Consider the following 12,453-nt stretch of genomic DNA (forward strand, 5'->3'; position numbering starts at 1 on the left):
TTTCATATATAATGATTTATTATTAAATAAAAATATAAAAAACTTTTACATTATCAATACTTGTATTATATTATTTATTCTAATAGACAAATGAGATTTGTTAAGTCAAAAGTTAGTTTATAACTTAAGATGAATCAAGACTCCTGATTATTTTTTATTAGATGCAAATAAATATAAATGGTAAATGTAACGTCTAATGCATCATCAAATTTTGATATGTTCTTATGGGTTTGAGATTCGAGATGATAGCAAACATAAGACATAATCTGATAAAATATTTAAGAGAAACATTTAAGAAGATCATTTGATTCTCTATGTCTAAGATTCTCTTTGCAAAAACATTGTTTCAGGATCAATCAAAGTTCTATGAAAAATAAACGAAGTCCAATATTTGAAAGTACCAATCATCATTGAAAGACGGGCTCTGCTTTGCATACCAGTTGCGACGAGCCAGAAGTGACTTTTTGTTGAAGTACTCAACACGACAAACTATAAGGGTGAACTTTCTGCATAAGGAAGATACATGCGTTTAATGAAAGCATTAAATGTTCCCAACAACCATTATCATCAAATGAAAATCAAGTAAAGAATCTAACCAATGTGAGATAACAAACACTTGAAGATGAAGATTATAAATATTATAGCTTTGAAGAAGAAGAAGACACAAATCATACACCCTTTCATTCTTTATATAAAAACTTTATGTATATTGTTGTAAAGTTCAAAATCTCAAAACACTTTAAATATATTGAGATAAAAGACTAAAGGAGATTATTGTATATTCATCGGTAATAGGTTCATAGTTTAGTTAGTCAACAATCTCAAACAATAATTTTTTTTATTTGTTTAGATCCAACAATAACTTAGGATAGAACAAATAATACTGGATTTTTATCAAGCTTGATGTAGAGCTTGATTGTGTAAGAATTAAAAGTAATAGTTGACAATACTTATATCCAGTATAAAGTTAGTGAAACTTGATAATTTTGTCAAGAACTATACATAGTTTTAGTGATAAAGATGAACAAATATAAAATTTCTTTGTTTGATTTTTCTTGCTTTCCTTTAAGCTTTGTCTAATGAAAGGATGTGAATTTGTTTTTAGATTTAAATAAATATCCTATGTTTCCTAAAAATGTTTTTATATTATTTGATAGCTTTTCTAAAAAATCTATTATTTGCTCTTTACAAAGTTTTATTAGACAAAAACCTTGTTTTAAGTGAAAAAGGTTTTTAAAATTTTAAAATCACAATTCAGTCATTTATTTTTAAAATCACATTTTAATATATTAACCATCTATTACTTTTGGAAATAAATAATGATTATTACTTTTTTATTCATTATTTTTTAGGTGTTTATTTTTTTTAAACAAAATATTTTAAATTTTAATTAAACATTTATTTATAATTTTTTCCAGATGAAAATTTAAATCATACTTATTTTAAAAAATATTTACAATTTATAAAATTTAAATAAAATATTTATTAAAATCTAAAAATTTATTTTGAAAGGGAAGAAAGAAAGAGGAATATCTACTAAACTTGTTGGCATTTTAATATGTGAAAAACTTTTCTTGCTATCTAAATTGTAAACAAAGGTTTTTATCCTATTTTCTCGCCCTTTTTTAATGGATTTAGAGGGTTAATGACATGCTTTATTCTGTTCTTCAAAATTTGATTTTTCTAATGAAGGGGTATTTTCGGTATTTGCATATATGTTTTTTTCCTCTAATCTTTCCGCCAGTCCTTTACTGATGACTCAGTAGACATTTTAGTCCTTGTCGGCTTCTTATCTTTTTCTTTTCTTTTCCGCGCAAAAATAAAAAGAAGAAGAAAGAAAGTGAATGTGAATTGTGCGTGGATTTCCGTTGGAAAGTTGGTTACTTTGTTTGGATCGGTCTCTCACATTCTCCTGCTAATAACGCCTTATATTCTCTCCATCTCTAAACATTCGCATCATATCATACCATAAGGTATATTATTTTATTTATCTATTTCTATTATTGCTTTCACTTCCTCTAATAACTCCTCTTTTCTCTTTTAGTGCTTTATTTAATTATCTATCTTATATTACACTTACAAATTTTCGATTACGTTTCATCTCCTTAAATTACCTGCTGATGTTCATATTGGTAGGAATAAGATTTACGTTTCACTTTATTTCTCTGTCTTTACCCGAAAGTTTTATAGTACACCATGGATTTGCTTGGTATTGATTCATTAGTATAAGTTTATCATCTCAATCAAAATAAATTAATAGTTGTTCTAACTTCTTGCTTCAGTTTCCAATGCTTGATCTTGTTTTAAGCAACGTGTTTATGCTCCAATCCTGTCAATATATATATATATATATTTTTTTTTTTAAATTTCAGATTATTGGATGAGGATTGCTAATAGATAAACAATATTTCTGATTTTGATTTACTTTTTTTTCCTGGCTAAGTGTGTTCAGTTTCTTCAACCGTTTGCCTTGAATTGTTCATATCATCCTGGGAAGAAGGTCAAAGTTTTTATCTGTTTCAACTTTCAGCAATCGGTTTCTCCTTTTGAAGCTGATTGAGTTTGGTGGATGATGGCTAACACTAAAATTTCATCTTCTGAGTGGCGTAAGCTCTCTCCGAGTGTTACCACGGCCTTGGCGTCGGCTTTTCTTGAATGGTTGCTGATTCTTTTCCTGTTTATTGATGCTGTTTTTTCTTATGTTATAACAAAGTTTGCTGGTTACTGCAAATTGCAAATACCGTGCCTGTTATGCTCAAGGCTTGATCATGTGTTAGGCAAAGAGAAAGGAGGATATTATTGGGACTTGATTTGTAGTGGTCATAAGACCGAGATCTCTTATTTAGTTCTTTGTTGTGCACATGATAAGCTTGTAAATGTGCAAGGAATGTGTGAAAGTTGCCTCTTCTCTTTTGCTACCATCAACAAATCCAATGCTGAAACTTACAGGTTATTGGTGGGTAAATTAGGGGAGGGATCTGAGACCAGATTTGATCAGGATCCATTACTTGGTGAAAATTCAAAATGCTGTTCTTGTTGTAATGAACAATTGGTTTTAAAAGGCTATGATCAAAGGTTGGTAATTACGAAGTCAATTGGGTCTGGCAGTGCTGATTTTGATGGATCGAATGTTGTTGGAAACAAATTTCACAAGAAAAGAAGAGTTAAACCATTTGTATCATCCAGAGCTGCACACCTTAGAAATAAACATGCAGATCCTTTGTCTCATGTTGGTTACACCGAGCTAAAGATTACTTCTGATACTGAGTCTGAACCGGATGTTTCCTTATTTGATGATGATGGTACAAGCATACCAGTTCAGGGTACAGATGACACCAAGGAAGATATAGAGGTTTCATGTGAACATATGGAGCCTCACATCCCCGATTCAAATGAGAATTTGGCTTTTGAGAAGCTAGGGACTTCAGCTTCTGGACTTCAACCATCATTATCAGAGTCAGGAATGCGATTAGAAAATATAGATGTTCATGGCACTAAATCTACAGCAACAACAGAAAGTAGAGATGGCTTGGCCAAACTTGATTCTCAGCAGCATGTTGAGAGAAATGATGTTTGTCCTTCCCCAAGAGAGCTTATTTCCTTTAATGAAGTCCCTGCATCATCAAATAAAATAGGAGTTCCTGTTGAAGTATCAAAGGAAAACTGTAAGTTATTTTTTGCGGTTGCTTTTATATACCATTTAACACTTGGATCTGAAGGATGGAGGGGTATGTTTTAGTTCATTACTGAAAGTTGATGAAAAGAGATAAGCTAGTTCTTAATGGCCAAATCATTTTTATAAATGAGTAAAAAAGTCATTATACCTTTTTCATAGCTGAAAAATATAGGCCTATTTGATTTGAGAAAACATTTTCTGCTTTCATTTTCTATTTTTACAAATCATTACCAAAATGTCTTATTTTCACTATGTTTCTTGTTGTCAAAGATTTGTATGGAAAAGAGTGAAAATGGGATTTGGTTGTCACTTTTTCCCATCTTTAAAAAATGGAAATAATATGGAAACAAGATGATATTTCAGTATCTATTTATGAAAACAGAAAACATTTTATCAATCCTAATTTTTCACTATTTTAAGTCTTCGGTAACTATTTATGAAAACAGAAAACATTTTATCAATCCTAATTTTTCAATATTTTAAGTCCGTAAGTACCATGAGTATTTGTCCTGACATTACCTCTGGTCCATTTTTTTTTATAGATGATTTGACAACTGATGAAGTAGGGATAAAATCTAAGCAAAGAATAACCACAGACTGTGGGGGAATAATTGAGTCAGTTGATAAGCCAACAACATCTGAAGTAGGTTTAGAATCAACCCCCTTTTCTAGTGATATTGGTCAGCAAAATCCCAATTTACTAGATCTTGGCGATGCCTATAAGCTAGCTGTCAGTAACAGCAGAGGAAGACCTGGCATGCTTGTAGAGCATTGGCTTGGAAAGGATTCTACAAGAATTAGTGAAGATTTGAAGATATTGCTGTCACAATTTTCAGCTACTCGAGGGACTGATCTGTCCGTTAATGATATCAGTCCTAGATTGTCTATAAACAGTGATGAAGTGAAGACTTGTGATGTTTCTAACTCTGCTGGAATCCAGATACTTCAAAAAATGATTTCACTTGAGCGAAATGAATCTGGTTTGTCTCTGGATGGAAGCCTTGTCAGTGAAATTGAAGGTGAAAGCGCAGTCGACAGGCTAAAAAGACAAGTTGACCATGACAGGAAACTTATGAATGCTTTGTATAAAGAGCTGGAGGAAGAAAGAAATGCTTCTGCAGTTGCTGCAAATCAAGCATTAGCCATGATCACAAGGCTGCAGGAAGAAAAGGCAACATTACATATGGAAGCCTTGCAGTACTTAAGAATGATGGATGAGGAGTCTGAGTACGAAACAGAAGCTTTGCAAAAAGCTAATGACCTTCTTGTTGAGAAGGAGAAAGAGATAGAAGAGTTGGAAGCTAAGCTTGAGTTCTATAGGAAGAAGTTCCCTGATGAATCTGTGCTGGAAAACATGGTGGATACAAACTCTGAAATGAAGGTGAAAGATATTGGATTGGATCATTGCATTGAAAAGGATGAGAGTATCCTTGGAAAGTCGGTTACTGAAAATACCAATATATCTGACAAAGCTGAAGTTCTATCCACATCTCTGGAAAAACAGAATGTTCAATCTATAAAAAATTCCCCATTGGAGTTTCAAGATGAAAGGTTATATATTTCCCAATGTTTGAAGAAGTTGGAGAAGCAAGTTTACTTTTTCCTGAATATTCATCAATCTCAGGACAATTGGCTAAATTCTGAAAATGATGAAAAGGAATCCCTGGAAAACTGTGAGAACTTGGATAATAATATTCTAATTCAAGAATCTGTTTCTTCACCTAAATTAAATTTGGATAACATGGGTGATGATTCCTCATCCAAGGAACCTCCAGTTTGCAAGAAAATTGGTGAACTTGGATACAATGGACATAGCTCCCTTGCGCTCGGTGGGAATAATGATTTATCTTCTACTGGGAGTTTGGTTTCAGATTTTATTGGAAGGTTGCAAGTTCTTGAGGCTGATTTGAGTTTCCTTAAGCATAGTATCAACTTATCGAGCAATGGAGAAGAAGGACTTAAATTATTGCAGGAAATAGCTGGTCACCTACAACAATTGCGCCAGATTGGGATAAGAGAATTAGATCAACCTGTTGCTTGAGGCTGTTGTATATAAGGTCAGTAGTTAATGCTGAACGATTAGGCAAAAAATCAAAGCATCTCTTAACTCTATTTTCTTAAAATTATATTGATCCTATATGCTTTATCTGTCTGTTTGCACTTTGGACTAATTTACAAAAGAAATTTGTCCATGATAACTGTGTGCCCATGTTGTTTAGCATATTAAGTATGGAGCAAAATGTTTGACTAAGTTCGATATATGTTTAGTGACTGAAGCTTCTAAATTCTAATGGGAAAATTTCATTAACTTGGATAGGTAACGACTAACAAATAAAAAAGATTATTTTCTAATTGGGTGTTAATTAGGGGATTTTTTTTATGTTGTCTTATTTATAAAATTACTAGACATTTCTGAAAATTAAGAAATAATTAATAGCTGATGATAAATTTGCTGGCGAAGTGGGATTAATGCCATGATGACATGCAGTTGGATAATAAAGCAAATCAAGTCAAGTTGGTAGTTTCATCTTGAAATGTCGCTGCTGCTCTGTCCAAGAGCGAAAAGGATTACAGATGAAAGTATGATTCAATGCTGAAAGTTATGAATATTAAAATGCAGCTGTAGATTTAGAGGAAGTGAAGTCTTGTTTATTGAATAGTTTATTGCTTTAGTTAGTTGGTTTGTGTAATTGTTTATGCAGAGATCATGCGATCACGTATATGGATAGATTATAACTAAAATTTAACCACTATGAAATGAAAGGATGATGTGGAAAAAAAAACTAAAGATTCTAATCAATTTAAAAAGAAAATAAGAAATAAGCCGTAGAAGTGTTTCTTCTAGCCATTTTTTCTTAGCAATGAGAGGCAACAAATGAACGGGAAGATCATTAATCATATAATATCAGAGGTCATATTCTTGTTGATGCCTGCTGAACTTCACAAGTATGCTTCTTAGTTGTTTTCCTCATTACAGATATTTCCACGTTTGTTTGCAGACCTATAAAAATGATACATATACAAAGAAATTAAGCTTGATTTTGTAAAGAAATCAAAATCCAACTAATTAGTGATTCTGGCCGTCTTATATGAAATCTTAACTCCACTACTGATCAAAAATAAAAAATCGTTACCCGATTTGTGTAGTAGTCTGAGACTGAGTTTTAGGAAACATATAACGTGGTGCAGTGTTCAAATATGATATATATTCGCCATTTAGAATGAAGAAGCATAGTCATGGCATCGTATTTGGTATCTATTGATTATTGTTATCTCAAGACAGGTTATTCATTCTATGCTGTTTACAATTTTGCATCAGATTTTACTATTTTAGTACATACAATTTTTTTTTTCTTACCTTTTGGATTTATATATTTTACAGATTCATACACTTATGATCGGATCTGCGACCAGGAGGAAGTTACATTGTGCACTATGTGAACCAGGTTACCAAGGCTGGTTGCAACTGTACAGTAACATAGCTTGCTTTCATCCAGGATATAAGAAAATAGGATTTTAAATAGTATTGAGTGTTTTTTATATTAACTTTTTTCCTTTTTCTCCCCCTGTCTTTTTATTCGGGGTTTCATTGAACGTTTTGCTGCATTGAGTTGACAAGGTTTTCTTTTATCTGCCCATTCAAATTTTCTTTTTACAATAAAATTCTCCCTTTGCCGTATTTGCATTGTAATTTGTAAATGAGTGAGTGCTTGTTAATTGGTGTTGTCTTCTTGTATTGGATTGATTAGTTTGGAAACAGAGTGAATTAACATCTGCGAGAATTTTATACATGGCCATGGGCGCTATTTGCTCCAGTGTTTATACTCGTGTCTGTTTATTTTGATTTTTTTTATAGAATTAATTTTGATGAAATTGATTTTAAATATAATTGATATATTTTACTAGATGTCTTTACTGGTAAAACATCTATACACAATCCCAATCATAGAAATTACCATAGTTTTAATTATATAAACCAAAAATTATATAGGAAACAACTGATAGAGAAACAGGGGATCCTCTTCCTATTTCACTAAGCTAGGTTATTCACAGTTGACTAAGCAACCACATATTGGTCCCATTAAACAGACAGCTAATGCTTGAGTATTGATTCTTAAAGTTTGGGTTTAAGTCCTATTCAACCAAAAATCTAACTAATACGGTAAAAGTAAACTCTCATTTATATATATAATTCAAACATTATTTTTAATCATTATAAGATTTGAGTTGAGTCTTTCCCAATACTCTGCCAGTTCGCCTATAGACCATAGTTATACGCTCCAATTAAATCACTTGATGAAGCCAGACCAGATACCCGAGTTGGTAGGTCACCTATTTTCAAATTATGCGGTCAAATTTTAAGTCGGTATTATTATTTAACCAATAATATGATACTGACATATTATCACAATTGATTTCGTTACACCTTAAAAGTATTTTTTAAATGAAATATTGCTTTCGTTTTTCAAAAAAAAGAAATATTTCTTTCATGTATTATTTTCATATATTCCTTTTCTATTAGAGTAATAATTTTACGAATTTATTTCGCTGACATGGTAAGTCAGTCTTTTGATCATTGGCAGTCAATAGAAAACATGATCGAAGATTATAGGAAAAAGTTGTGAACAAATTAAACCCAACTATATATCGTGGGCTGATGAAATATAAGCTCCATGGCATTGTCACGGTCTTAAACTTGTTCAAACACTCAAACTTGTTCACACACGAAGACAAAAAAAAAAACAAGAAAAAAAAGAGCACTTCAAACTTGCACCAAGAAAATGCTTGGCAATGTACATCACTAGAGTTGACCCCGAAAAAAAAGAAAGGAAAAGGAAAGGAAAAAACACAGCATGACTAGAAAAATAATAAAAAGGACGGAAAGTAGAAAATATGTAGCAATCAAAATAAACTTTGAACATAGACTTAATTAAAATAAGATTAAAGTATGTGAATGCTTAGCATATGAGAGGAAAATTCCGGGTGTTTGATTTAGACTATCTGCACCGCTATTGACAATTTCAAGCCGTGGATTTCGGTCAACTCATTAATATAGTATAACATATCGATCAAAGCTCACCTTATATATATATATATATAATACTAAGCATCTCTTTAATACTAAGCATCTCTTTAAATTTCATTAAACCCACACTCTTCTTCTTATAGTTTTGGATAATCCACATTTTTTTCTTCTGTTCCTCAATCAGACAATCACATCAGAAGCGTTTAATTTCCTTATCACAAAAATGGGTTGCTGCTACATGAAGCTGTGTGTGCTCACAACAATGATTCTGGTGTTGAGTTTAGAGAAAACAAGGGGAACAAGAACATTGGAAGGAGAGCAATGGTTGCACAACAATCTGGTACTCCATTCATTGCAAAGAGGCCCCGTACGGTCTTCTCAGAGAAACCCATGTTCGACCGTACCTGGGCGCAGTCGAGGGCGTTGCACTTTGGGTGAAATTAATGTGGCTGGCCATCATCATGCACCACCACTCTTCCAGAACGTGGTTCCCAAGTTTGGAGCAGCACTACCACCTTCCATTGATGCTAATGATCACACCCCAAAAGATCTTGCACTGGACTAGAAAAACCACCTACTCTGTCCAAAATTACTCTCATATACATGTGTATGTATCATCTTTGTCACATCTTTTACTCCTCCAAGACATGTATGTATGTAACTTTTCATTTTTTATACTGATACATTTTGATTTAATCTTATGTATTGATTCTTTCATTTAAATATATATTTTTTAATTTACTAATTCAGATACGTGCCATGTATGTATTTACTATCATATATATTAAGAAGATCTAATTTAGTTATTTGATCTTGTAAATTTTTTTATAACATTCGTACTAATAGTTTCTTTTTACTATCATATGTAGCCTAAATGCATGATTAGTACTAGGACATACGGATATACCTTATATATACCATTTGACACCTCATGAGATAAAAAAATAGTACAGAAAAATTTAGATGTAATAAGTAATAATCCAATGTAATAAGCATATTAAAGAAATAAAGAAAAATAACAAATATTAATGAAATGTTTGGAAATAAAAAGTGTTCATATATTATTGTTTTATTTGCAATTAATAAATTAGGTTATGACTCACGGATATATATATATATATATATATATATATATATATATATATATATATATATATATATATATATATATATATATATATATATTCGCTGTGAGTTTTTTTTTTTACAGAAAAGGAAAAAGCTTACGTAATGTGATATTATTTTTCTCGTGGATCTAATTTGTAGGCAACAATTTTATGGTTTAACTAGTGCAACAAAAATGGTTTTTCTTTTCGGGCTTTCCTGCTACATGTGTCAGTACCTCGTCTATGTTTATGTGTTTATCTTGGCATCAAATTTGCGGGCTGCTGGTGTGCATGCATGACGTGTCGTGTCGTGTTCGAGAGTAGGTTTTGAGTTTTGACAATCACTTCACTTACCTTATGAACGCGTTGGTTGACTTTCTCATCATAAACGAATCTTAAGTCAACTTTCCAATAGTTGTTCACAAGTATCCAAGTTTATAGTGTGTTTAGAATAATACACAACAATTAACAATTACGGTGATCATGCCATAAAAAAGTAAAACTAATTATTTATCGTTTTACCTTCATTATAAAAAAAGTAATTAATTATTATTTTTTATTATAAAGCTTATCCAAACACTATCAGAAGATTAACCTGAATGCATGGAACCATTTACACGTAATTTATGTCAAATATTCTCGTACGGTGGTTAAAAAAATCTCAAAACATTAAATAGAGTATATATATATATATATAGAGAGAGAGAGAGAGAGAGCATAAAAGAATTATTTAAAAATAAAAAACATATATTAGTTAAAATTATTTTATTTAAATTCAATGTTGATCAACCTCTTATTAATTATGATTATACCAATTATCAAAAGCTAATTTGTCCCGTGACACCTCTATGAATTATATAAATTAAATTGAATTGCTTTTCTAAAGTGATTATATGCCTTAAATCTATACCATTACGTTTAAATATTTTAGTAAAAAAACATGTATACGTTCAAATCTTTATTACCGGTTCTTCCTAACAAAGCCTTATTCCATGCCACGCCATTAGTTATTGCGGCTCATCACCACCAATCAATTGAATAATATTAATGAAGTCATTGAAATACATTCCTTTCGTAGAGCACAAAGAAAGTAATATCCAGTTTCTAATCAATTTCCCCTCCATTGGATTTTTATTTTTTCGCTGAATCAAAGGGGGCTTTCGCTCAATTAGATTCAAGGACTTGGAAGGGAACCTCTATAAATGAGGATAGTTAATGTATGTTTTTACTCTGAAACATTCACAATTAATTTTTATAAAAGAATTTGTTGTCCATCTTTAATCAAATATAGCATTTGAAAAATATTAAACTTAATTGAACTCGGACCAATATAATATTGCTTTAGTTTTCTAATATTAAAATAATTTGAAGGAGCGAAATAGTAAAAATAAAGAATTTGTTCTTCTTACTATTTTCTTGGTAATAAGAAACAGCAAACAATAAAAATAAAGTAATATTTTTTTTAATTAGAAGTGAAAAAAACTCATTTTTTATGTTTTAAATATAATTTTTTTTCAGGCTTAAAAATAAAACGGAACCTTTTTAAGTATCCATATTCATTTGCATAAATAATATTTTTTTTGGTGGGTCAAAAGATAATCAGTGTCTTTTAATTTATTGATTTAGAGATTAATGTGATCGGTGAAGTAAGTGAGTTATTAAAAAAATAAAAAATAAAGTGTAATTGTTTCGTTTTTAATTAAGATAAGATTATAAAATATGACATTATTTTTACAACCAAATCTGGCGTGCGTCCTCTCTCTCTTGGAGAGGCACAGTGGAAGTTGAGTATTTTGGGAGGGGTGGAACGGTGCAAAAGTATTTAGGACCGTTAGATTTCTTAAAATTTTAGTCAATGACTGATATTTTTTTACTTTTTCCTTCCTAATTTACCCTTCTTCCTTTGGTACCTTCACTATGCTTTTCCCTTTCTCTTTCTACGATAGCATCCCCACAAGGAGGAACCACCGCACCCGCACGACATCAATGAAAAGCCACATTGCGACGACAACCACCACAACCCACTCAAATCTAGAACAAAACGCAACCAGCTCCGATGCTGCAACTCCAAGGAGAAAGATAGAGAGCATGAAGAAATGGTGGAGGTTGGTGAGTGGTGTAAGGGAAATGTGATAGAGAAGAGGAAGGGTAAATAAGGAAAGTGAGAAAGAAAAAAGAAAAATGAAAAAATATATCAGCTATCAGCCATCGATTAAAATTTAAAAATATTTAACAGTCTCAATTACTTTGGTACCGTGCAACACCTTGTAAACATGCACACGGTGTCTCTCTCTCTGAGAGGACGCAGCTCCATTTATTGTTTTATAAAATTTGTAAAACAAGTAATTAAATGACTAAACTCACTAAATTCCCTCCCTATCAAAGATTCCCGAAAACCATAAAATTTTGGCCCTTTGTGACAACTGCAAGGACAAGGGGCCCGTATTCTAATTTTATTCTGACTCTTGCCGACCATTATTTCAAGAGATACAAATTAAAGAATATTCATTAATTACTTAAATAATTTTAATATAATAATTAGTTTCTTCTCAATGAAAATAATCACTTTCATTTGGTTAATTAATTAACTAGTAGTACGTACTGTTTAGCCTGTTATTATGATTTTTTAGTTATTTAGCCATGGT

General features: G+C 31.4%; 1 protein-coding gene across 5 annotated transcripts; it reads left to right on the plus strand.

Moving 5' to 3' along the window:
* Positions 1–1,798: 1,798 nt before the first annotated feature.
* LOC100800595 (myosin-binding protein 1) lies at positions 1,799–7,465 on the plus strand. 5 transcript variants are annotated; one of them, XM_026127966.2, is made up of 4 exons: positions 1,799–1,973; positions 2,444–3,665; positions 4,219–5,733; positions 7,059–7,465. In XM_026127966.2, exons 2-3 carry the CDS (start codon positions 2,570–2,572, stop codon positions 5,715–5,717), a joined length of 2,595 nt encoding a protein of 864 aa, XP_025983751.1. In that variant the 5' UTR covers positions 1,799–1,973; positions 2,444–2,569; the 3' UTR covers positions 5,718–5,733; positions 7,059–7,465. The 5 variants fall into 5 exon arrangements, with proteins under 5 accessions (XP_025983751.1, XP_014629514.2, XP_025983753.1 ...); XM_014774028.3 differs by having other exon boundaries at positions 2,531–3,665; XM_026127968.2 differs by having other exon boundaries at positions 1,800–1,973; positions 2,453–3,665.
* Positions 7,466–12,453: the final 4,988 nt, after the last annotated feature.

The sequence above is a fragment of the Glycine max genome, chromosome 3 (genome assembly GCF_000004515.6).
Source record: "Glycine max cultivar Williams 82 chromosome 3, Glycine_max_v4.0, whole genome shotgun sequence".
NCBI lineage: Eukaryota > Viridiplantae > Streptophyta > Magnoliopsida > Fabales > Fabaceae > Glycine > Glycine max.

Excerpts from the sequence above, each read along its gene's own strand:
- LOC100800595 (XM_026127966.2), top strand. The coding sequence starts at position 2,570 with ATGATGGCTAACACTAAAATTTCATCTTCTGAGTGGCGTAAGCTCTCT. Across the intron at positions 3,666-4,218 it reads TGAAGTATCAAAGGAAAACT|ATGATTTGACAACTGATGAA; the intron begins GTAAGTTATTTT and ends TTTTTTTTATAG.